Source organism: Grus americana, chromosome 2 (genome assembly GCF_028858705.1).
Source record: "Grus americana isolate bGruAme1 chromosome 2, bGruAme1.mat, whole genome shotgun sequence".
Taxonomy (NCBI): domain Eukaryota; kingdom Metazoa; phylum Chordata; class Aves; order Gruiformes; family Gruidae; genus Grus; species Grus americana.
In genome coordinates this window covers 51,684,646-51,711,415 of record NC_072853.1, presented here as the reverse complement: position 1 = coordinate 51,711,415, position 26,770 = coordinate 51,684,646, and the positions used below count along the sequence as shown (strand labels likewise).

Sequence of the window (26,770 nt, the reverse complement as noted above, 5' to 3'; positions counted from 1 at the left end):
CCAGGTGAGCAGACAGAAAAGATGCTGCTGCCAATGCTTTACTGCTGTTTCCAGACAGGGCTCTCCTTGGGGATTTTTGCTCAGTTTACACCAGGGAAGCCCAATGGGACTCACTTTGACGAGGAACCAAGAGGAAGTAAATGCAATCACCCCAAGACAGAGCTAATCTGGAGGCATGGGGCTTCTGAGCACAGGCCTGTGCTTTCCAAAGGTCACTTGAGTCCGAGATGAGGCCCCCAGCTGTGTTTGTGAGGACAGAGACTTCCTGTGCACTTCTGCCCTGCCTCTCCACTGGGATGTTCAAGGGATCACTACAAGCAGAATCTTGTCCAAAATTCCCTTTTGATCCTTCCTGGGGTTTAGGAGCTGGCAGGAGGGACCTGGCTCTGGAATTAGATTAAGATGCACTGACAGAATGCAGAAGGGAACTAGTGCAGAGTATGGCCTTGCAGACTGCATAACAGCAGTAAAACATTGCTGGTTTTAAAAATTCATGTCACCGCTGCTTTTTTTTTTTTTTTAAGAAAGATTATATCATTTAAGTAAAAAGCATTCAACTTTAATGAAAGCAGATTTGATATCCTCTGAACATTTGGTAGGTTATTGTGATTCAAATGGATCGTAAAACTGATTAATCTAACTCTTCCATAATCCCTTTCCAACTTGCAATTTATTTTTTCAAATCCTGTAAAGCATCAAAAGCCTTTCACTGAAACGGTCTTCATCCTTTTCCTGGAAGGATGTCCCACATCCCACAGCCCCATTCCCGCTTTTGCAAAGTCACAGCTAGCAACTTCTTCAGCTTGTTCCCTGTTTGCACAATTCAGATCACTAAGGATCTGTTCTGCAAGACACTGAGTGCTCTGGAGAGATGCTGAGTGCTTTGGACTGTCACAGAAGTGCTCTTTGGTACTGCTCAACGCTTCCTAGGATGGGATTGCTGCTCTAGCACCACAAACAATGTACATATTATTTAAACCCCTCCTCCCTTCTTTCCTCCCAACCCAGGAACAGCATTAAACACCTTGTATGAAGGGAATGGTCTTTGCTCATAAAGTAGAGGTAATAAAGAACCAACTTCTACTTGCACGTTTCTTACCAATCTAGAGAGTGCCCTAGAGCCAGCATAAATAATGCCAACAAACAGTACGGAAGCAGGAAGCCATGACAGGATTTCAGACCTGTGAAAACAATTAAAATCCCATTACTTCACCACATTGTGTTTACATACAGTCAGCAACAGTTGCTTGCAAGGAATATAGTAATACGTATATATGGACATATATTTCAAAGGTGTGCACATTAAATTCATTCTCTGATTGTTCAGTATTCGTCCCATGTAGTAAAGAAGTCTGAGACAGTAATTACTCACTTTGTCTAATCCCAGATAGGAGCTATCTGCAGATATATTTTCTTTCTTTTACTCTTTCCCTGGCTCCTCTCCCTGCAAACTTGTTTGTTTCATAGCAATTACTCCTGTCGGTTTTAAGGGAGAGAAATTTCAACTAATTTCCTTGATGCACTGTAAAAGGAAGAAAATCTGACAAATGCAGGCATAAAATGGCATACTTGCACAGACAGCACACATTTTCACTACATACAAATATACTTGCCCACCCACACATTAATTTCTCAGCCAGATTTACAAAGAGATTCTTCCTAAAGATCAGATTGTCTCTGTGGGAGCCTTGTCTCTTGAGATTTCCTAATGATACTCATTTAACTAAGCCAAACTCCTAGAGGCAGTTTGACAACTAATGGAGGCATGAAGTCATCACAGATTGATCTGATATTTTTTTTTTAGCCATGGTTATTCCAGTAGGGTCAGGTTTCAGTTCTGAGAAGGGGCTTCAGAATTTACATTTTTTCTTTTTGATCTTGGTACTTAAGGGGAAAAAGGGATCAGGTAGGCGGTAAATTTCAGAGAAAATAACATGAGATTTTGAGCAAGGAAGGAAAGGAGTAGCAGTGATCTAAAGGCCTGATCCAAAGACTTTCCAGGACTGAAGACACTGCTACCCCCATTCACTCTTCCCAAGCTTTGAACTAAAGTCAAGAAAATGTTAGTGAATAATGCCGGTTCTCAAAACAAAACTAAACTGCTTGCAGTTCTTTAATTTGGATTACAGATCCAACTAAGCGTGTAAGAGTTAAAACGTAACTATAGGTACTGCTACACTATCACGCTTCATGGAACAAAAGAAAAATAGACCACTAAATGATGAAATCAGAACAGTCTGAATGAAGATAAAACATGCCCAAAGATTCATGTAAACCCAGACAAGGAAAAACCCTAAACATCATGTTTCCTTTTTGTTTTGTCACGGTTTCGGCTGGGATAGAGTTAATTTTCTTCCTAGCAGCTGGTACAGTGCTGTATTTTGGATTTAGGATGAGAACAATGTTGATAACACATTGATGGTTTTAGTTGTTGCTGAACAGTCAAGGACTTTTCAGCTTCTCATACTGCCCTGCCAACAGGAAGGTGGGGGGTGCCCAAGAAGCTGGGAGGGGACACAGCCAGGGCAGCTGACCCAGACTGGCCAAAGGGATATTCCACACCATATGATGTCATGCTTTGTATATAACTGGGGGGAGGCTAGTCTGCAGGCACCGTGGCTCAGGAACTAACTGGGCATCGGTCAGCAGGTGGTGAGCAGTTGTGCTGTGCAACACTTGTTTTGCAGATGATGATGATGATCATCATCATCATCATCATCACCATCTTCCTTTTCAGTCCTATTAAACTGTTTTTATCTCAACCCAGGAGTTTTACTCTTTTTTTATTCTCTTCCCCATCCCACTGGTTGAAGGTGTGAGGGGGAACGAGTGAACTGCTGCGTCGTCGTTTCAGCTGCCTGCTGGGTTAAACCACAACATTTCTATACATAATTCTCTAAGATACTTGATCAAAAACCCAGGGTAATGGGGATCCTTTCATTGGCATAAATATTTGCTCTGTTTTTTTGGGTAGTCACCGTTATTTTTTATAAAAACACTTCCTTTTAAGGAACACTGGAAGTTAATAACCTTGGATACCAACAAAAATACCCCCACCCTATTGGAACTGCAACGAATGGAAGAAATAGAGAGGGAAGAAAAGAAAGGAGAGCTGGGAAGATGAAAGGAACACACGATGAAAACTGAATTTTCATTTAGAGCATAACACTCTTTCATGTTCCCCACCACTAAATTCTAGGAATGTTCATCTCCAATGCAATGCTGTGAAGTGCAATGGAAAAGGACTTCAGATGTTTTTTCCATGATGTAAGCGTAGAATTTTATGCTGCCAAGTGAGAATTTCAGGACTGAAAAAGAATGCACGGATGTTTGATGTAAAGTGTCAGCACCAACAATCTGTCTTGTATGTAAACCAATTAGTTGCTTCTTATGTTGGCAATACAGTGACGTACTTGCAAAACAGGAAAGCTCAGTGACACAAAGAACTGATGAGCTTGTAGTTGTAGAGCTAGATCCAAAGCCCACTAAAGTCAATGGGTAACTTCCCCTAAACCACACTTAGGAGCTTTGGTTTAAGTAAGGCTTTGAGCTGCTGCTTAGCTGTGGGGAAAATTCAACACTGCAAGAAATGCCAACCAGAACACGTAGGACTTAAGTGCCTACAAGGGTTAGGCAGAACCTGGGTGGCAGTGCTGGAAGCATTATACAGATGCTACACATATTCCTCGGCACTCCACAGAGCCCTTGCTTTGGATACAGGTTTTGCAGACAGTCACCATTCGCCTTTTAAAAAAACCAATATCGGTGACAGAGTCCCTTACAGCTGGGAGTACTGGGGGGAAGCAGATGAAAAGCAGGATATCCACAAAACCCAAGAGAAACTACTCTAAGTAGTATGTTTTTATTTGGTCTTTATTGTGAAGCTAGTATTTCTGACTTTAGACAAAGTGTGATGATGTCCATGTAATAAATAAATTCTGCTGAGACACTCTGGGATAACCTGAACTGGCTCCAACAGCACATGACATCAGTCTACATGAAAGAAATACCGAGACTTTGTGGAAATAAACAAACAAATGGGTAGCAGCTTATTATTTGAAGCACGACAAGACTGAGGACTAGATATGGTATTCTTAAGTATCCTATACATACACCAAACAACCCACAAAAAATCCCAGATAGATTCAGAGACCACGATTCTGTAAGGCGGGGCGGAAATGTCCTCACCTTTGGAGGGGGAAGGAACTTGAGAAGAAGTGGTAGACATTATGTTTGTTTGTTGGAGAGTTTTTTGTTTGGTTAGTTTTTTTGGGGGGGTGGTTGGTTTTGGTGTGGTTTTGTTTGGTTTTTTTAAATACAGGAGATACATGCTACAAATCTAGTTCAGCAAAGCATTACAGCACATGCCTAATTCTTCTGAAGAAAGACGGATTTAAACTCATGCTTAAGTAGCTGGCTGAATTATAGTCAAAACATATTCATTAATTCTGGTCATTTCATTTGGTTTATTCTAGAACAGGCATTCTGTGTAAGATAAACTAATGAAGAGGTTTCTCAAGACGTGTTTTTAATCCCTATATTATTTCCTATAGTGTGCTGACATCTAGTGGCCCGAAGTCTCCATGGTCAAAACACAAACTAATTTTTCACCAAAACCTTTTTCTTAGATAAAAATATCCTCTTCAACAGCAGAAAATGGTTCTTGTCCATATTTTATTTAATGTCTTCCAAGTTTTGAAAAAATGAAAATATATTTTCCAATCTGGGGAAAAAAGTTCAACTTCTTCAATTTCACAGTTTAAAGCAAAAGTGATCATCTAGCGATGAAAAGTTGAACTAAAAAGGACATTACTGATGGCTATATTCCTTTGTCCTTTAAACAGACAAAGCCTGCCTGAACAATATGCATTTGATAGTAATATATGTATCAGTAACTGCCACTAAAGCAAGGTTTGGACCCTAATCCTGCCTCTACCTACATCATTGACAGCTTTTACACCAATATCCTCATTTTATCTACACTGCAGATAAAAGCTAGGAAGTTAAATTCTGTTTCCATTTACAATTGCATTTAGATTTCAGTGGTGATGTAGTCACTTGCGTGGACATGAAAACTGAACTTAGCCTAATTCTTCTGACATACACACAGGATTTCATTCCAAATGAGGAGATTCAGTTTTGCAAAACAACTGTTTGAATCCTAAACAGAAAATTCATCAGCTGTAACTTGCTAATACAGAATCACTGGAAAAAGTTACATTAGAAGGGAACTCTAGCAGCCATCTAGTCCAAAAACCCCCAGCATCAGAGTCAAGTCACATTTCTCAGTACATTGTCCAGTAAAGTTTTTAATATCTCCAGAGATGGAGATTCAGCAATTGCCGTGGGCATACATCTTCTAAATCACAATATTTTGCGAAATAAAAAAATACATGCCACATTCCATACCACAGAATGGATCCACCTGAGCAGAGTACAGTATGCCGGATGACTCTTCTGAGTTGCTGTCACACTCAGTTCAAGCAGATGATCTTTGTTGACAAAGCACCTTTTAATTTGATTATTATATCAATCCTGTACTGCAATGGCTGCTCTCCCAGTGCAGTTATAAATGCTAGAGTTAGGCAAGGGTGAAAGATTCCCATTTATGGGACATACTTCTTAGAGACAAAGGCAGATCACATTTGCGGACTTTGCTGTACTGAGGTTTTGCGGAAGCATGTGTCAATGCACTTAACTAACATTACCAAGGTTTCTCTTATAATACTGTAAAATAATCCAGGGAAGAGATGTGGACAGACGGTTGGATAAGTTATCCTTATAGTTTTCACTAATGGCTATGCTTTTTTGATTGTCTTACCAAGGTTAAATTGAATCCACTTCATATTAGTAATCGGTTGGAAGTATGTGTCACTGAACATTCATTAGACTAAAACACAAGATCTCTCCTATACCTGTGAAGTAGAACGGATACAAACACACACCAACTTATATTTTAGCAAGTTAGTAACTTCCACAGCCAACTTAACTATGTCGTAACCCAGCTACAGAAAATAAGTATTTAGCAGATACTGAAACCCCCACAGTACCTTGAACACAAGTTTATCTCCACCCAGCCCAGCCTCCAGGAGACATGAAGCAGAAGTGCACCCACTAATGTCTGCCACCTGAAAGAGAAACAAAACAGCACCTGTGAATTGTTTTTCCTTTTTAACCACGTGGAGCATGACCTTAGAATCCACAAAATTTCTCACAGCACACCCACAACTCTTGTTATCTACCATTTCTCTAGGTTTCCAGGGATGCCACTATTCCTCTTTGAAGCTTTGATTTTTATGGGCCTTTATTTTCTCCAAGTTTTCTAAACCTTCCGTTTCATATGTTTTGTGAATTACCATCTACCACAATTACCTTAGTCATGTTATTGAATCCTCATTTTATCATCTCTTCCCAACAAGGTTTACAATAATAATAGCAATGCTACAGCTATGATGATCTGAAGATGCAAGTGAGGCAAGGTTTGCGACAAGAGATAATATCTTTTCATACATAAACTGTTATTGTTAGAACAAATAAACATGATTTCAGAATTCAAAGACTCGCTTCAGCTGAAGTAATAGGCCCCAAGGATGACGTGTGTAGTCCTAGTAGTTTCAAACATTAACTTCCCATGTTTATTCATGCTGAGCTTAGATTACAAGCTCCCTCAAACTCAGACTGCTTCCTGCGGCCCCCCCTTCTTGTGCAGCAAGCACCAAGTGAAGTGTCATCAACAATAATATCTTTATGCTGCATGAGCCTCTGATTCAGAGCCTCTAGAGAAAACATCTCTACAGCCAGATACCCTTGCATATAAACCACAATACTGTGGTTTTCTCGTTGAAAAGGTATGTTACAATTACACACATTCTGCACTGACTTAACTATCTAATGACTTATCCTACCATAAAGGCATTCCTTAGTCTAGTATAGAAATAGTATGTGAAGCCTTAGAAATGCTTGCAGATAACTTAAAATTAGTAATGAGACACACTTTTTTTAAAAAGCTTTAAAATATGTGATTAGCTTCTTTCTTCCTTACGCTAGTGGTTTTCAGAGAGGTGTTTCATGTTTCTTGGTGAAAATCCTTGAACATCTAGCATAGTTCAGATAGAGATACTGTACTACAGTGTTAAATCACATTAACATCTGTAACAGGTATAGAGGTGATTTATTATTCCCATTCATTGCAATGCATTTAAGAAATGATTTAAAATCTCACGCATATGCAAATAAACAAATATTCACTCTATGCAGTATTATACAGTTGGACAGTATCAGAGAAAAGCGAGCTCATTGTCCACATGGGTATGATGAATGTTCAATGCTACTATCACAGCTCACTTCACCTTTTTTAAATGAGCATATGAGAGCTTAAAAGCCAGGTATCCCTGATGTTTGCTGTAGGCTTGACCGTGCTCTATTCCAAGCCAGTGATGAATTCCCATCAACTTTATTGTGAAGTATTTCCTCTTGTCTCAGGTTTTAAGGACAGAAGTTGGTAACAGCTCCAGATCCTTAGCACTATGCAATATAGTCTTAGATTATATAGGGAACATAAACAATGACAACGAACAATAACAGCATGAACTGAGAATAACACGCTTTTCCTCCTTTGCTCATCTGTCATAGCTCTAAATGAAAGAGCATCTGAGCCACTTAATAATTATCAAGGAAAGGTCACCTTTAAAAGCCAGAACTTACAGAAAAATATTAAGATGCTGAGATGCATTTCCAAATCATAGAAAAAGAAATAACTGGTAATACAGATACCATAAGGCAGTTACCTGCCATTGAAATATGCTTTTTTACTGCTGATTTACCACACTCGTATTTTACATACATTACTCAAAAACCTTCCCCCATATGATAAAAGCCTTGTCCAAGAGGCAGTCTGTGTGTGTGTCAGAACTGAAGAAAGCATTCGTTGCATATTTAATAGAGATGAGTACACTCAAAAAAAAAAAAAAAAAAAGAGATTCCCAAGGCAGTTATTCCTAGAGCTGATCACAGTCCTATGCCTGCAAGTCAGGCAAAAATATAAGCCATGCCAAGCAGCAGTGAAGGAATTAAAGATATCCAGTGTCTGCAGATTTTATCATTATCTCAAAAGAACAAATGGGGAAAGTCTTGACTCTATGAGGTCAGGTTTTCGCTAAATGTCTCACAAATTATTAACAACTCTGATGGTATATATGGATACTTGACAAAACATTACATTTCTCGTTATAATCATTAAGATATGATAGTGACTTGTGATGCAGAATTACAACAAAGGCTAAGCGTGAAGATAAGCCACATGATATTTGTGTATGCCTAAAGATGGGTTTAAGGTTGGTTTTCATTAGCATAGCGAAAGGATATACCACAACTGGACATTATCCATGAGTGACATTTCCAAAGAAGACAGGTTGTACTGTAATTGCAACTTTTCTATGCTGAAGCGTAAGACTTTCAGAAAAATGAGAAGTGATGGAGTCTATATATCTTAATTACGTCACCACCATGACATTTAAAAATTAACCAAGACAAATTAATGAATGCTTTACTAAGGCTTCATGAAGTATGCTCTTTAGACAGCAAAAGCCAGTAATGATAAGAGGTACTAAAGTTAGTTTCAGCATGGAACAGTAAGACATTTACTGATTAAAGTAATTATTTAAAGAACTGTATTCTTAAAATGGTACTTACCCTTGAAAAAGGGTAGGGTAGGTAAATTTCAGGACAGACAGGACATACTGGAAAACAAATACCAAATTAACGGACATCAAACACCTACAGCTTATAACATTAACAATCATGAGAGCAACAAAACATGAAAAGTTTCTACCAAAATAAAGAAAGATAAAAAGACCAAAAAAAAAAAAAATCAGTAATTTCTCTTCCCATGCCAGAACTGCTGGATGCTGCGCCAGTCACTGTGGAAGGTAGCAGACACTGAAGTACATGAGGTGTGGAGTGGACACACTGAACAATGGAGAGAAGGCTACCTTCCGAATTGCTCTTTCACTTTCTGAGCACACTCCACACATCGCACTGCATGGGAAAAGGATTAACAGGAACAAAAAGACACAAGCACTTATAAATTAAAATCATATCATACCTCAGAGGCAACCCTTGGTAGAGTCAAGATCAATAATGTTAACATAATCGTCTCCTGATGATTAATTCATTTTACAGACTTAACATTCTGTTCACGCATTGTTTTGTGTAAAATATTAAAAAGTCCATAAAGCCCTCTGGAGATTAATATATGGGGGGAAAAAGCAAAGCCTCTGTGTCGTTGCTTTAGGATGCTTTGTCAGGGTCTGCACGTATGGATGCTAGTGTCTTCTCCCACTATATGTGTAATATGCAAGTATGAGGTGGAAATACATATGCCTTTTGATGTGTCTATCAGTATCTAACAACTTCCCATAATAAAGTATATAAATATTATTTCTGCAAAGGAGAAGAATGACTGAAGCTTGCTCTGAGGAAAGATACCTGCCATTCCTTCCAGGAGCCAGCAGAAGTTCTCAAAAGGAGAAGCTGAAACCTTTCAACAGAGAGGAAACTGTGCCGAGCACTGTGCAAGGTCCAGTTTTTAGCAGGGTGTATTGCTAAGAAGCTGGCATCAATATACAGAGATAAGGCATGTTGATTCACAAAGGGTCGTGTTACACATATGCTTGTCTGAACTGCCACGTGGGTTTTAAATCAAGATGATATACCTGCACATGCCTGTACCCCCACTTGCAGTTACATACCACCTGCGACAACCGAAAGGTCCATATTCTGGTTATTTTTAACTTTATTGCACTAAAACCTACATTCAGGTACATTCATGTTAAAGTCCTTCCATCTTCCTCTCAAGTATAGTTAAGCCAAGTACCTTTTCCAATGCATGATGCAATCTGGCAGTTCTTCTACCCCTTTTCTGTTTAACTAATCACTGCTTCTAGCAATCTGTCAAATCAAGTGTATTATCTCTCACTACAAACTTCACGTCTGGTCTTCAGTCTACTTCTGGGCATCCTTAATGGCAAGTGTACCTTGGAACAGAAACCAGGGGCTGATGCTGAGAAGAGATTTCATTTTTACCTCTGAAATGCTGCTTTTTGCTAACTCTCCCTCTGGACATCCACATCCTGGTTGCTTCAAAAACATGTTTCAGAAATCTGCACTAGAAACACAGACACACTCTCTAATAAATTGGACAGCAAGGAGTTGCTGCTCTATCTCTTACACCCAGAACAAACAAACTACTTCAAACTATGTTTAAACTACACAATTTTATTCACGGTGTGGCCATCTTCAGCCTACTTCTCCTTCTGCTTTGGCATTTCAGCAATACCAACAGGCAACTAAGCTGCACAGTGGAAAACAGACTTCTTGTCCTTAATTTGCAGGTTAATTAAACTGTCAAAGGGTGCATGGAAGTTAATATTTGTTTCACTACTACTATAATGCTTTGAATATTTCAGATTTTTTCCCTTGGATACTCGGTATTATTGTTCCAGTTAACAGATCTTTTAGGAATGACTGTGCATTCAGTGGTTGCTAGATACCCAATAATAAAATATATTCAGTATCACTGATGCTTTCAAAGCAGGATAATTCCTGGCACTATGACTGACATTTCATTCATTAAGTAATACGATGTCACCCCTTTACTCTCTGAGGTATGCCGTTATTGAAACACGTATGTCATGGAAAGGTGAAGACATGGCACGCTGAGAAAAACGCGACCAGTGGGAGCGGACAGCTGTCTCCTCACCTACGAGCGGACATGGGGATGGGCGGCGGAGGGCCGTTGCGCTGAAATGCCAGGGTTTGGTTATTTTTTCTTTTTCACTCGTGGGGCAGTCCTCCTCCGGGAGGGGCTGAGCCGCCGGCTCTCCCCGGGCAGGGCAGGGCAAGCAGAGGGCACCGTCCCTCTTCCTCCTCCTGGGTCCCTGCACTTATCTCGCCCCCTCAGGCGCGGCCCCCCGCTCCTGCTACAGCGGATGGAGCGCCCAGCGCCCCCGCGCTTCCCTCCGCCTCGCCCGGTCCCGGCCCCTCCGAGACTGGGGTGGCTCCGCGCCCGCCCTCACCTTGTTGGTGAAGCAGGACGCCAGGTAGAAGAGGCAGAAGGCGAGGCCGCCCGCCGGCCTCTTCAAATACATCTGTCACCGCACGACCCGCCGCGAACGCCTCGGTGCGCGGACCCGCTCCGCGGCGGCCATCGCAGCGACACGTAGAGCCGCGGCCGCTCCAATGGGCACCGGGCTCCCGCCGCCGGGCGCCGCCTCCTTAAAGTGCCGTGGCTACCGCCTCGCAGCGGTGCTGTGCAGCCCTGTGGAGAAGGACTGGGGTTACCGGTGGGTGAAACGCTGGGCATGAGCCGGCTATGTGCCCTCGTAGCCCAGAAATCCAACCGTGTCCTGGACTGTATCAAAAGCAGCGTGGCCAGCAGGTCGAGGGAGGTGATCCTGCCCCTCTACTCCACTCTTGTGAGACCCCACCTGGAGTACTGCGTCCAGCTCTGGGGGCCCCAACATAAGAAGGACATGGAGCTGTTGGAGCGAGTCCAGAGGAGGGCCACCAAGATGACCGGAGGGCTGGAGCACCTCTCCTATGAGGACAGGCTGAGAGAGTTGGGGTTGTTCAGCCCAGAGAAGAGAAGGCTCCAGGGAGACCTTATAGCAGCCTTCCAGTACCTAAAAAGGGGCCTACAGGAAAGCTGGAGAGGGACTGTTTACAAGGGCATGGAGTGAGAGGACACAGGGTAGTAGTTTTAAACTAAAAGGGTGTAGATTCTGACTAGGTATAAGGAATATTTTTTTTATGATGAGGGTGGTGAGGCACTGGAACATGTTGCCCAGAGAGGTGGTAGATGCCCCATCCCTGGAAACATTCAAGTTTGGGTTGGATGGGGCTCTGAGCAATGTGATCTGGTTGAAGATGTCCCTGCTTGCTGTAGGGGTGTTGGACTAGATGACCTGTAAAGGTCCCTTCCAACCCAAACCATTCTGTGATTCTGTAATTCTATGATTCATCAGTGACGTGTAAACTATAAATATCCCAGGGAGGTAGAGAAGGAGTGAAAGATGTGCTCTACCAAGTCACGATTACTGGGTGTTCTTTTATTATGGCCTAGATAAGCCTTGTTCTTCCCAGATCTGGTATTAGCAAGGCCCTGTCTCTGCAGTTCTCACCTTGACTTTGCGCAGGTAATGCAAAGTGCAGGGCTCTCTCCGTACACGTATGTCCTGTTTTTAGAGACAGAGCAAAGCAGCACAAATAAGGAACCGAGCGAGACCTCAACTGGGGAGTGAGGAGGGCACTAACTGGTAGACCAGAGGCCAAATCCAGCCCACAAAATAAGCCTGTCTAACCTGCCTCGTTTAGCCTCAGAAGACAAAGTCAGCAGACAGAGCACAACAGCTCAATGGTCTCTGCTGCACCAAGACAAATTCAAGCACCTTGGTCCATTAGACACCATCCTATCTGGTTTGTAAGGAGGTGGCCCAAACCAAACATCTGATTTCCAGTGCTGAAAGGTTTGGTTCATGCAGGCCTACAGAGATCACTGACATACCACAGCAATGGATGTGATAGAGATGGCAGGGTAGGTGACACAGCATTTCCACTTTGCAGAGCATATGTTAAAAAGCTCTGAAAATCTGTATGCACGTCAAACGTGTACTTGGGCAGGCAAAAGTATACTTCACATTGCACCACAAATTCAGGCTGTAAAGCTTTAAAAAAACATAAGAAAAGTTTAGAGGTATCTACAAACACTAATGTAAGCATAAGAATACTCTTGACTTTTTATTTTAGTGGAGTATCATTTTCATGCAAATTATTACAGTGATCTCTCTCTGTGTTTCTTGCAGCATTTCTTTTCAAAAGTGGGAGACTCGGGCAAAGATGATCTATCTTCCTACAGCAAAATGCAGAAGCAGACCTGAATTTTTCTGTCACATTAAGAATGAAGATAGAAGTTTATGCCAATGTTGATTATCATGACTAACTTGAATTACATATTAAGTAATTGCTATGCAGCTTTGGAATTATTTTGAGTATTATGAAGGGAAGTTTCTGCTCTATCTAGATTTTTAACTTTTTATTAGGAGCTGGGAATGTGTGGCAAATGATTTTGTTTACATGTAATCTTACAGAACATTTCTTCTTAATATAATTCAGTTTGAAGCTTGATCCATTCATATAAGAGGTTGTGGGATCGAGGCCTAATCATGTAATATTTAAGAGACTAATATAAAAGACTTGTTTCTGAAAATTAAAAACTTAATTAAAAGACATAGGAATATTAAGTCATTGTTAATATATTTTTGAAATAAAACATACCAAACCCAGTTTTCTTAATCAGTGCTTGTACAGCTCTGCTAGAGCAATGATTTTCTTGGGGCAGCAGGACATTGCTTTGACATTCTGCCTATTTATAAAACTGATAAATTTAGCCAAGGAAGATTGCAGGGGGCATGGCAACAATCTTCACACACCAAAAGGTGACTGCAAAGGGAGAGAAATAATCTCTTTCTGCCAGGGCTAAGGGCAGAGAGGATAAGAACCACGCTGGTACTGCATCACCAGACTGGGCTGTCCTAATGCCTCCGTGGCACACACCTGTGTCGTGCCCACAGGCTGCACGTAGCTGAGGCAAGCGTTGCGACCTGGGTCCCAACCCTTTTCCAAACCATCTGCCCTTTAGACTTATTGCAGGAATGAACACTGGAACAGGTTGTCTTGGGAGATTGTAACATCTTACGTCATTGCAGGTTGTTAAAGACAAATTAGATGAACTTTGGCTGACAAACCTGATTCTTGTATTCCCGAGTCGACGAGAGCGGCTCTTGCTGGGCCTGCCCTGGCAGCGCTGGCTTTGCTAGATGTGTAACGGGGAACTTAACTCTGAGCAGGCCGGGGGATGCCATGGGGGATGTACGACCCCTTCCCACTTCTCCTGCTCTTGGAGCCAGCCAGCTTTGCTAGGGTGGTTTTCTGGTTACCGACAGCAGCTGCTACAGCACATTCATCTATGTGAGCAGATGCCTCAGATAGCTGGAGGTGAGCCAGGCCCGAGGGGGTTTCTAGGCGTTGCTTCCTTCCTGTTGGGAAACTTTCTCAAGCAGATGTCAGACAGTGACTGTATTGCAACAAAACACCATGCAGTTGTGTCTGTCCTGGAAAGAGGGCATTTTGATCACAATACTATTTTCCAGATAAACATCACATATAACATTGAGGTGTAACAGGTGTCAGATCACATACGAAGTATTTGATTTTGTATTTACAGTGAGTTATGGGACCAGGATCAAATGAAATTGTTCACTTATGGGGTGTTGGTGTCGTCCCCCCCGCTTCTCTTGGTTACTTCCTTCGATAAAAGCAAACGTCACTTATCCAATGTTATGCTATGTGGTTTTCTGTGAGCACAGCTCCCCGGCGGTCTGGCCGCTGCCATCGCCCTCGCACCCAGCGCTACCCATTAGCTCCCACGGTGCGGCCAGCTGGCCGGCCGGCCCGCCGCCTCAATTCGCTTCCAGCCCCGAGCGGCTCCGGAGTCCACTGGGGACCCCACGGCCGCCACGGTGACATCACCGGAAAGGCGGGTGAGGCCGCGAGCCGCCGGCCAATGGGGAGCCTTACGGCAGGTGACGAGAGGAGAGAATGGGGGAGAACCCGGAAGGGTTCGCATTCGGAGCGTCGCTGCTTTGAGGAGAGCCCCCGCTGCCGCCGTCGCCGTGCTGCCCGCCCGCCCTTGCATGCGCAGATGGACCCGGTAGGAGTCGCCGCCGCCCCCGACGCCGGGCCGGGCCCCGCCTGGCAGAGCAAGGTGAGCGTGGGCTGGGCGGGGGGGCGTGGGCGCAGGCCCGGCGGGCCTTAACGGCGGCGGCTGGGCGCTGCCAGGCCTTGTGTCCGGGCTGTGTCCGGCACCCCACGGCCGCCCGCGGTACCTCGACCCTCCAGGGCCGTAGAGATGCGGCCGCCGCTGGCCTGGCTCCTGAGGGTGGATGAAGACAAAGGCATGCCGGCGCACGGGCACCGTCTCCGGCCGATCTTCGCTCACGGCAGGGGGGCAGGCACGTAGGTAACGCCGGTACGCGGCTGCCCTTCTTCCGCCCGCCTCCCTCTGAGGCCATGGAAAGGACGCTGCGAAGTGGTGCCAACAAAACAAGGCTCCCAGTTATTTGGCAAACTGAGCGCTTGGCTCCGCTGCCTGAGTAGGCAGCCGCGCTGGACAGGGTATAGCGTGGTTCGCTGCTACTAGCAATTATCTTTCTTCCTGGTGGAGAGAGCTGCTGCTAGACCCTGATAAGTGAGTCGCTTCTCTCCAGGCTCTGTTGGTGAGCAGGAAATTGGATCTAAGTGAGTTTGGTTTTCGAGGCAGTGAGTCACAACTTGGTTGGATTCATCATTCCCCAACCCCCGCCGCCTCAAGCAAAGTTGTGTGCATGCTGCTGAGTGTTTGAAGGGATGTTTATGATGGCTGTCTCTGCAGAGCTCTAGATATGGGGGAGGAAGCTGCGCCTAAGCCATTAATGTAGTGTTAATCCAAGAGAAGTTTTACATTGACTGTGTACACTTGTAAGCAAGCTTTCTGGGAAGGCTGTGCCCCTGTCTTCAGAGGTTGCTGATGCTGACAAACTAACTCTCCCCCTCCCACCCCGTTAGTAAGTGACCATCAACGTCCTTTTAATCACAGTTCTCCCTATTGAGTTTATGAAACTACTCCTTGAGATATTTTCAGTAGTTTAGTTTATCATACTTCCCTAAGTATCTGTACAAGACAAGCTCTTATAAGATTACATGAGCTTATTTTAGAGCCAGTGGTGGCTAATTATTCTGATTATTGTGTTGCCACTGCATTTCTTGCTGACTTGAATAAAATGTTTATTTACAGTGTCCATGGGGAGCCCCTAACACAACATCAATATCATGTTCCCTTGCTGATGTAATGAGTGAACAGCTGGCGAAGGAGCTGCAGCTGGAAGAAGAAAATGCTGCTTTTCCTGAAGTGGTTGCGTAAGTTTAAATCCTGGATTAGTGATCTCCACAGTTGTGAAGCCATCTTCTCTCTCTTGTGCATTTTCTTACAGTGGGCTTAAGGTATAGTGATATAGTAAATGCTTTGCCTATTGTCTCCTAACTCTGCTTCTTCAGGTCTTTTTCAGTGAAGATGGCTTCCCTAATTAAAACTCTTCCTTAGATTCTCTTCTCTGTCACCCTTCCTTCTTTCTTGATATTTTCTTTGCATTGTTTTGGGTGCTTTAGGCCAGTCTGTAAGCTATGTTTTGAGAAACATTGTCTGAAATGTGGGGTTTTTCTTTCCCTTTTAGAGACTCTTGTTAACAGTGTACAATGTTATTTTGAGAACTGTCAGGTGTATCACCTGTATCCTCCTAATACTTGGAAGCTCTAAACATAGGCCAAGAGCTTACTAGTTCTAAATTCATATAAATTTTGCCTGTGGGCTTTTCTGTGAAGCAGAGCAAAGCAACACTGGTTGTTTTTTTAATTTGTTTTTATTTATTTATTTATAAAATATATAAATGTATACACACACATACACACACACCCCTGTATGCCTCCTTTCAATTTCATGAAGGGCATCTTAAAAATAGGGCCTAATGCTTCTTACAAAATGGTAAACAAGTAAAATTTAAGTAATGTTTGCATTGTAAAGGAATGGCACAGAGAAATGAAGTCATGCTCTCTTAATACTTAGTGTTGGCTTGGAGGTGGGGGTGAACAGTTGAGATGCATTAGTTTCTATGCAGCTCTGTATGAGATCTTTTGTACAGAGATATGAAATGGTAGAAAGCGGTGCTTCTGTTTAGATTACTGTGTTTAATTTTTTAAATTTCTGTTTTCATTTTACATAGTGTTGCTGAAGGACCATTTATTACAGGAGAAAATATTGACACTTCTAGTGACTTAATGCTAGCTCAGATGCTGCAGATGGAATTTGACAGGGAATATGATGCACAGCTTCGGCGTGAAGAGAAGAAGATCAATGGAGATAGCAAAGGTACCCTCATCAGAAGAAATATGTTTTTGCTTTGGAGATATTCTTGGCACTGTGCTTAAGTTGACAGAGCTGTGAGGAAGTAGCAAATCCCTGATAATCACAGACATCCTTATTTGTTTTGTTTCTCAAGTCTCCATATCCTTTGAAAATTATCGGAAGGTACATCCCTATGACAGTGACAGCTCAGAAGATGAGGTTGATTGGCAGGATACTCGTCATGATCCTTATAGAGCAGGTATGTGGCAGTTTTAAACAATACAATTTCTTTGGTGAATAGATCTGAGAATATGACATAGTTAAATTAGGGTTTTTTAATGTAAGGAGACATACTGGTTTTATGTAAAATCAGGTCACTTAATTGGGAGATGTTATGCAGGAAGTTGGGCGGGTAACTTCAGGCTTCTGTTGGCCAGTATATTGGCTTTGGTGGCTGAATCTAGTTAAATAACTGTTGTACATGGAAAGTATTGTGGGATATATGTATCTGTCATCTACATTTGGTTAGGGGCATCTGCATATGATATTGAATATTCCTGTCTTTAACATGCCAAAGGTATGTCCAGAGGAGACACAGAAGTCAGTCATAACATAGCAAAAGAAGCTGTCATCTTTAGGATAAGAGAAGACTGCATTAAGATCATACAATTGAAGTATTGTATTCTCTTTGATAAATAAAATTACATTACTTTTGTGGGCATTGTGGAATGCTTATGAGCATTAGTTATGTTTGTTTAGATGTAAAGTTAGATTTATTTTTCTCACTGCTGGCAGATAAACCTACTACTACATCAAGAAAGGGCTTCATAGGAAAAGGAAAAGACATTACTACTAAACATGATGAAGTGGTATGTGGAAGAAAGAACACTGCTCGCATGGAAAATGTAAGTGAAAACTTATTTTGTGTGTAAAACTGGAATGCTATAATTCAACCAACTAATGCTTGTCCATCTGTGCTATTGTATATGGTGCTGATTTTTTTTTTTTTTTTTAATTTTTGGGGGTTTTTTTCATCAGATGAAAGCAATGTGGTGTCTGGATTAGTTATTCAAATGGGCAGTTTGAGTTGTGCAGGTTTTTTGTTTAATAATAGTTTGTTAACGACCATGATTCAAGAATTTGCACAGAACTATTTTGGCAAAACAAAACTATCACAAGTTTGGTACACAGACAAATAAAACACCAAAGCTATTTTTGAAAAGCATAGCTATCGTGTAACCTAATTTAAAAAAACTAAAATAATTTTATCTGAGTCAAGTAACTTATTTTCAGTTAGTTGTTTGATTTGCAGCTTTTCAGTCTATTTATCCATAGCACATACCTTCTGTTTTCTTTAATGTAACTGGTACAACTGCAAATATGGAAATGCTGCAAGGGCCCTTTTTACAGGATATTAGGTAATCTCATATCAATGTGGGCAGAACTTCGAGTTCTGAGTTTAGAGCAATTTGGTTTTTAACATAGTGATGACATTACACAAAATGGGTTTCACATAGATCTTAATCTACCCCCGGCTTTTGCAAATCAGAATGAGAAATTTCTGCTTGTGCCATCTTCTGGTGTCTACTAGTAACAATGCTTAAATTTCTATTATTTCTACTTGTAGTTTGCACCTGAATTCCAAGTTGGGGATGGAATTGGGATGGACTTAAAGTTGTCAAATCAAGTCTTCAATGCCTTAAAGCAGCATGCCTACTCTGAGGAACGTCGAAGTGCAAGGCTCCACGAAAAGAAGGAGCACTCCACTGCTGTATGTTTTTAATAGACTCTCTCTATATACTTTTTATCTTGTGTAACACTGTTTTGGTAATTATTTGAAACATTTGCTATTTAGTAAAACAGTTAAGCAATATTATGTTAATGTTGCTGAAGGAGATGGTATCAGCCAGCTCCTACTAGAAAAAGACTGTCTTTATCTGAGCTGCATTGTTGTGACAGCCGTATCAAAATAAGAACAAGCAGCTTCCATTTTTCTCTCTTTTGTCTTTCTAAACTTGTCTCTTAATCAGTTATAATGAATAAACTGCCTAGAAAGTATTTATAGAAACCATCCAGAGGACTAATCATCTGCAGCTAAATCATGTGACTCCAAATATTTGTCTTCATAGCAAGTTTCAGGAAGATGAGGTGACCAAATAAATTCTGACATAATAATTTAGGAAGTCAGTTGATATGCTTTATGGGTGAGTTTATAGCAAGGCCTCTGTTAATTCCTGTTACGGACTTCTTCAGATTTGGGTGTTTATTTTATTGTTACTGATATAAAAGGAATATCATATTTGGGATATTTTGATTCATGATTTTCAAAGACTTCTTGAAAACACTATAGAAAGTATTTTTGACCCACAGTATGTACTTTATGTGTAATTGGTAAAATAGTGTATGTGCTACACAGCTGATAGGTACCTGAGAGTATTAAATCTTAAGGACTAAAGATGACAGTGCTGGAGCAGTTCGGCTCTGTTTCATCTGTTTGGTTTGTTGGCTTTTTTCTATCAGTTGAGAGAATGCTCTCAATACTTTATTCTTTCCGCCTAGTTGAACACTTGCAGTGTATAAATACTCTAAACTCACTGTAAAGCAAACAATTATTTTAATAAACTGAGTATTCATTTCTTGACTGTAGGAGAAAGCAGTGGATCCTAAAACACGTTTACTTCTGTACAAGATGGTCAATGCTGGGATGCTGGAGACCATCACAGGCTGCATCAGCACAGGAAAAGAATCTGTTGTTTTTCATGCATATGGAGGAAAGTAAGTATGTTGTTTGTTACTAACAGTAGCTTTAAGTACTAGAGATGGTTTAAAAAGCAGAAACCACAAAAATATTAAAACAACCTGTGCTTTTTTTCATTCCCAAGACTTAAAGTTTGTATTCATGTACATGCATATAATAATAAAATTTGAAAAAAACCAGATGGTACCAACCGTAAAGTAAAAAAAAAATCCCTACTTTCCTCCTGGGAGACCATTTACTGAAGAGGGACAAATCCGCTATACCTTTCTGTGTTATCAGCTCCACCTGTGCAGTTCAGTGGAGGTGCTGTTTGTTTACCTTGAGAATAGTGTTGAGATGCCCTTCACTTTGCAAGTCATGCAAGAGTCCAGTTTTAAAGACTACCATGCTGGAAGGATTGTAGTATGTTAGCAGTGATTGTAATGCAGTGAAAGACCACTAGTTTAAAGTGAGTTAAGAAAGAAGTAGTAAAACCCAAATACAGGTAACCTATTTAGAGATGTTGAGAGAGAGGTAAGTTGGGGGTGGGGAGAAAAGATGCTGCTTTTGTGTTGGTTTCTATTTGCTTTTTTTAATTGACCTTTGCTTGGATGATGGTCAGGAGTGTTCTTTTGCTTAGTATTATTCAATGCGCAATATCTTTGTGGTGCTTAAGAAAACATTGTGATACTACTGTTATTGTTCTAATGCAAGACTTTTTTCACTCGTAATTTCTTGAAGCAAGTACATCCATGAACAGGGCTGTTATTAGCCATGACATTTAAGTAAAATACTAAGAAATTGGGAGATGGAACCTATTTGGTAAGCAACATGTAATCAAAATGCCAAAACCCAAACATTCATATATAAGCTTAGTCATAGAACTCTTCTAAACTTAATGTGAATTGGCTTCCAAATTTGATAGAAAATCAGACCTTTTCCCCTCTTATGTTAAAAATTGCTATATCTTGCAGTGTTTAAAAAAAAAAAAACCATACCCATGCATTTGCTTGTAAAGATGTGAATAGTTAACTTTTGTTATATATTTGACTTTTTCCACCTGAAGTGCAACTGAAGATAAAGTTATACCTCCAGAATGTGCCATCAAAGTGTTTAAAACAACTCTTAATGAATTCAAGAACCGTGACAAATATATTAAGGATGACTACAGATTTAAAGACCGCTTCAGTAAATTGAATCCACGAAAGATTATTCGTATGTGGGCTGAGAAAGAAATGCATAACTTGACAAGGTAAAGAAAAAAAAAGTTTAGCTGTTGCCAGATACCTGTCAGTTTCCTATTCTCTACTTAAGGAAGTTACACTATGTCTGGGTAGAACTTTACATTTCATTTTTAGGCTACACAATATAGAACCTGGCACAGACTGAATAGGCCTCTGGTTTATTACAGTTTAATGAATTGTCAGCATTTTCAGTGATTTGGCAGCAGTATTTACAAGCCAATGAAATGTACAGCTAGAGCCTATTAAACTAATTCGTTTTCAGTGAGTGTTTTTAGACCCATTTATGACTTTAAGATCTGAATTTTCCTATGTGAAATACTGTGAAAAATATATATATATTCAGTTTTCAATTCGGTCTATTTCAAAGGCTTTTTGACTCTGGATCAAGTTTCTCACAGCTCTCTTAAGATTTGAAATGGGGAGGCAGGGACTAGAACTGTAGGGTTTGGGATATTTTGTTTTGCTTTTCTTAATCAGTATCTATTTTCTGATCCACAGAATGCAAAATGCAGGAATTCCTTGTCCTCAAGTGGTTATGCTTAAGAAACATGTCTTGGTTATGTCTTTCATTGGCCAGGATCAAGTCCCAGCTCCTAAACTAAAGGATGTAACACTTAGTAGTGAAGATATGAAAAAAGCCTACTATCAGATTCTTAATGTAAGACAATGCTGATTTCTTCTCCAATTCTGGGTTTTGTCTTCTTTCAGGGGAATAATTTAAAGGACAAATTAGCATTTATTTACTTTTCAGGATGCTTGCATCACTTTCAAGATACGGAGTCCAAAGGCTTATTTTGCTGCTGTTTAATGTGTGACATAGAGTAAATAAGAAATTATGCGCTAAAAAAAATAAATTGAATCTTAATCTGAGTAGAAAACATGCTAGAACTTGATGACAAACAGATATTTAGCAGCAGAGAAATTATGAGCAATTAGTCCTCCTTTTATAGAAGCAGTACATGGTTTAGAAAGTGTTCTGAAGTCTTTCTGGGCTTACTGAATACTTGATTTACAATGTGTAAGCACTCTCCAGTGGATAGCCCTGTCCCTACCCCCCCCCCTTTTTTTTTTCTTCCACAAATCTAGAAATCAGAGAATGAATTAGAGTATTTCATGGTGGATACTTTACTTTCCTGTTATCTGCTGTAATTGGTTTAAACATGTACCTGCTAACTGTCCACTCACTTTTAGCTTCCTATAGACATTAAAAAACCCAGCCACCAACCAACTCTGCAGCTTGATAATGCAAGTGGTCTGTGCCTCAAATCTTGAGACTAGATTAAAATTCACTTAAAACACAAGAATGTTTCAAGTGAATATACGTACTAGTTAGGATTCAGTATCTAAACCAGTGAGACTTCTTTCCTGTGTGATAGGGGTGAGAATGACAGGTGTATTCAGAGAATGTATTTATCAGTCTGGTGCACTTGGACAGAGTTGGCAGAGCTGACATGAGTTTACCAGACTGATTGCCATTCCCTGGGTGAAACTTTATTGAATACTTGGGAAAAAATTATGTAAATTGGGTGGGTGATTGGGGAAAGGCTTTGTTTTGTTATAGTAATGCAAACGATATTTATTTGGAGTATAGCACACTTGATTCATTAATTTGTTTCCTTGCAGATGATGCAACAGTTGTATAAGGAGTGCAACCTGGTCCATGCTGATCTGAGTGAATATAACATGCTTTGGCATGATGGGAAGGTGAGCATATTCTTAACGTGGGAAGGAGAGGTTTCATCTAATGTGAAATGTTAATACAAAGTAAATTGCCACCTCTCTGTGACTACAGGTCTGGCTTATTGATGTCAGTCAGTCCGTGGAGCCAACCCATCCTCATGGACTCGAGTTTTTGTTCAGAGACTGTAGGAATGTTTCACAGGTAGGACCTCTTCATCTGACAATTCTCTGTAACGCTGAATGTTTTTCAAGATAAAACAGCATCAAATCAATTCAGAGCTAACAAAAAATCAACCAGTGCAACTGTGTAAAAAATTATTACCACCACTTACATGTAAGATTACTCTTGCATGTTGTCCATACTGATGGTGGTGTTCTCCAAAAGGGGAAAAAAGTGTGGAAGAGTAAAACGGTACCACTGGAACTAAGAATTTCTTTCAGATATTTTTATCTGTAGGTCAACAAAAGCAAAAAATGTCATTTTGACTAAATATTGTAGTTGTAGCTTGGGGAAGGAAAAGGAATATTTCGTTTTGTGTAGTAAAGTGTTTAACATGTGCTTTTTATATTGACTAGTTCTTCCAGAAAGGAGGTGTGGCAGAAGCACTTAATGAGCGTGAACTCTTCAATGCTGTCTCAGGTTTAAATATTACAGCTGACAATGAAGTAGACTTCCAAGCAGAGGTATAGCTTTCTCTGTGTCTCACATTTTTAACTTGGTTAGCTATAGTAGCTATTGTAATACCTTAACTTTCCACATTTAGTTTGTTGATTAGTGTGTGGAAGTATAATTTCAGCAATCATTCTTCATCTCTCCTTTCAAAACTTGATTATTTCAACCTAGTACAAATGTTTTCAGAAACTCAGATTGACAGGCCTCTCTCCACCCCGTCCTTTTCCTGCTCCTAGCCATAAAAGGCTTCATGTTGCATATAACTTGCTTCTTTCGGTGTTGAGGAAAATTTAGTGAGCTGCTTTAAAGGCTAGCTTTTTTGTCTTTCCTTACATACGTTAAAGGTTGTGCAGAGAAAGGAGAGCTGGGTTAAAAATAATAATTGTTCTACGGCTTATGTTTTGTGTTTCAGATTTTAACTTAATTGAATTTAAAGTTTAGGCTAGCATTTTCAATTTTTCAAACCTAAAATCATGCTAATGGAAATATGGACTAGGAATCTTTGGTCACCTTTTGGCTTTTAATTTTCAAATTTTGGCTGTAACTCCTCAAGGTGTGCATCCTCATAGCAGACATTTATAAAAATAAGTTGTCAAACATTCTGTATTTACTAACTAAAGTAAGGGCAACATGTCTATTCCACTTTACTTGGATTCCTAATGACAGTGTCAGTTTATGCTACTCCAGCACCTGGTATGTGGGAGCTTGAAACTCGTTAACTCCTGGAGTAGTCCTCAAAGTGAGGAAGGGATAAAGGGAACACAATGTCACTGTTCCAAGATCCTTATGTATCAGTTAATCAAGTGAAAACCAATTCCCTCAGTGACTGTTGTGAGCACTGGGAGGTGGGTTGGTTTTTTTTGTTGTTTTACATCCTCTTTTGTGCTTATAAGTTTTATGGGAAAGACTTACATAGCTGTTTACATAGAGGTGAATTTGAGCAGCTCATCCTTTAACTTCAGGCTTTGACTTTAGTCACCAGTAACTAAAATTGTCTCCCCTGGAGTACAAGAGGAAGTAATCCAAGCATAACAATCTGAAGATCAAAATAAGCTACTGTACTGTGTTACTTTGCACGGAACACTGAAGTGTAACCATCTTCAACTTTTGCTCTTAAAGATGGTTGCAGTGGATTTGTAATTTTAGTATTACTTAGAATTTCTCCAGTGCTGATGGATTGGCTGAGTTACAGTAGAGATGTTTGGAGTTGGAGAAAGGGACACTTCTGTATTTGGGGAATACAGCTGAAGTCTTAAGAATCATCCAGTCCTCACTGCAACTGATGCATTTCAGTTACCTAGCATGAAACTATAAAGGAGTGCTGCTCTTCTAGGAACTTGTTGAGAGCTGATATTTCAATCTGTACTTACAAACTATGTTGCTCCCATATATGTGACTGAATCATTGAAGTAGGAATATTGTATATATCTGATCAGTCATGTAAAGCAGCCTTTTAATGTTGTTTAGAAACATTCTGGTGCACGTGTGGTTTTATGATTTCAGCATGGCTTTATTTTTGGCTCTCTAGATTGAAGCTTTGGAGAAGATGAATGAAGATCATGTGCAGAATCACGGAAAGAAACTGTCAATGTTTTCAAGCGATGGAGACCCCCCTATATATGATGAATAGCACTGAGTGTATAGCTGCTAATGAAATGAAACACAAATTTACTGCTTCTAACTATGTTGGTGCAGTGGTAAACGTCAACTACCAATGTCAAGAGAGAGTGGTTGACTGGGAATACCAAAATGGAAAACACAGCGAGCATACTGTGATGCCCTGGTGGTTTTTTTTTTTTTTTAACTTAGCCTGCATATCAGGCTGGCACTGTGAGAATAGACTGTCACTACCTCTTTGGATGGTCTGACAACTTCACCAATCGCCCAGTTACGTTAGACTAATGTAGCTGAGGTGGTCATATTTTGCGTGATTCAGAGCTTAGATGTTTTAGTTTAAAAAAAAGTAATTAATCATCTAGATGGTCTGAAGTATTTAGTGGGAAAGCACACTAGGAGAGTCCCTCTTCTCCCCCCCACCCCTTGCTACTTGAAAAACTAATTAAAAAATCTTTCATCCATCTCCACCAAGGACAAAATGAAAAGTCAAGCTATGTGTTGCAATCATATGCAAATGTTAATTTAACAAACCAATGTCTTTATATATGGAAAAGTCTGGACCTTTTTATTTGAAGTACATGAAATATGGCTCTAACTATCTCTGTAAATGCAATTGGGTATTACATGAGAAACAGATTTGAATCCAACTAGCAGAGGACTTCTTTGGTGATGTGCCAGGAAATCCTGAGGGCTGCATCAATGTTGTGTAACAAAGAGTAAGTTCGGTTAGCTTCACTCTTAATATACAAGTGGTTCCAAGAACTCGGTGCAAGCAACAAAAAACCCCAAAAACCTGTATAATAATCCTGTCCCTAAACAGAAATTCTGAGTAGAGCATCAAACAGTCCGAAGATAATCATAGACTATGAAAACTAAATATTGATCATCATTATTTCTAAATGAAGCTTTTTGCTTACAAGTGCAAAAAGAATACTCAAATTTGTCTTTCTCATACTTTTATTCTTAATGTCAGTCTCTATTTTAGCAAGTTTTAAAAACCTAGCAATGTTTCTGGCCAAAACAATGCATTTAAAGATGAACTGATGCAGTAGGGTGGTTTGGAATTAAAAAATTAATTCTGATCAACTTCTTTTTAACTGATTGCTGTTTCTGATGCTGCTCTTTATCAAGCAGAATATCGTGTTGCTACATGTGACATTCTCACAGTGTGCTGTGAAAGTGATTTTTTTAAATTTTTTTTTTTGGTTGGAAAACTGGTGAAGTAAAAACTTAAGATTTTGGTGGTGGTATTCTTGCGTTGTTCTTTGCATTGTACAGGTCTTCATTGATCCTCAGTGCTGCACTAAAGCAGTGTTAGGGTAGGGCTACCCTAGGTCCTTGTAACAATAGAAAAATGACTCTCTTGGTGGGTGCTACGTAAACAGTAAACGACCTTGATGTTTTTTGCCAGTTTCATCCCAGTACTTTGATCCTCTTCCCTTTTCTAAATTTGACGTTTACCCCATACTTTTGAAATAAGTCTTGAAAAGACCTAAGTTCCTTTAAGTCTACTCCTCATTGCGCAGTGAAAGAGTTGCCCAAAATAACAGTACGGGGGAAAGAACAGACTAGGTACTGAGAGGGAGGTGCTAGTTACCTCACCCCCTCAGGAAGACTAAAAGCTTCTGTTGTCTAATATAACCAAATCTCCTTCAGAGGAGAAGGCTTTTAAAAAGAAAAAGGATACTCCTATTCTAGGCTTATTACAAGTTTCAATTCTCTTAACATTTCTTAGAGGAAAAAAATACCTCCAAGCAGTTGCTAATACCTTACACTGTGCTTGTCTAGGAAAGATGGTGATTGTTAAGGATATTTGCATGAAGTGA

The 26,770-nt window shown here is 40.4% G+C and overlaps 2 protein-coding genes across 6 annotated transcripts in view; one reads left to right on the top strand and one right to left on the bottom strand.

Moving 5' to 3' along the window:
• The window catches only part of TMEM241 (transmembrane protein 241), a 68,289-nt gene extending 57,073 nt beyond the window's left edge, over positions 1-11,216 (bottom strand). For 4 of the 5 annotated variants that reach the window (XM_054815193.1, XM_054815189.1, XM_054815192.1 and 1 more), the window contains exons 1-4: positions 11,076-11,216; positions 8,692-8,738; positions 6,051-6,128; positions 1,100-1,181 (exon numbers count right to left, since the gene is read on the bottom strand). In XM_054815193.1, coding sequence (XP_054671168.1) covers positions 1,100-1,181; positions 6,051-6,128; positions 8,692-8,738; positions 11,076-11,147 — 279 coding nt within the window. In that variant the 5' untranslated portion in view covers positions 11,148-11,216. Of the gene's footprint in view, positions 1-1,099; positions 1,182-6,050; positions 6,129-8,691; positions 8,739-10,083; positions 10,166-11,075 lie in introns of all 5 variants that reach the window. The other variant, XM_054815191.1, reaches the window with a different exon arrangement.
• Positions 11,217-14,167: 2,951 nt separating this feature from the next.
• RIOK3 (RIO kinase 3) lies at positions 14,168-26,194 on the top strand. The gene is made up of 13 exons (XM_054815188.1): positions 14,168-14,821; positions 15,890-16,011; positions 16,872-17,017; positions 17,148-17,252; positions 17,789-17,898; positions 18,621-18,764; positions 19,641-19,768; positions 20,797-20,982; positions 21,473-21,632; positions 22,598-22,678; positions 22,767-22,856; positions 23,231-23,338; positions 24,856-26,194. Exons 1-13 carry the CDS (start codon positions 14,402-14,404, stop codon positions 24,955-24,957), a joined length of 1,902 nt encoding a protein of 633 aa, XP_054671163.1. The 5' UTR covers positions 14,168-14,401; the 3' UTR covers positions 24,958-26,194.
• The last annotated feature ends 576 nt before the right edge of the window (positions 26,195-26,770 follow it).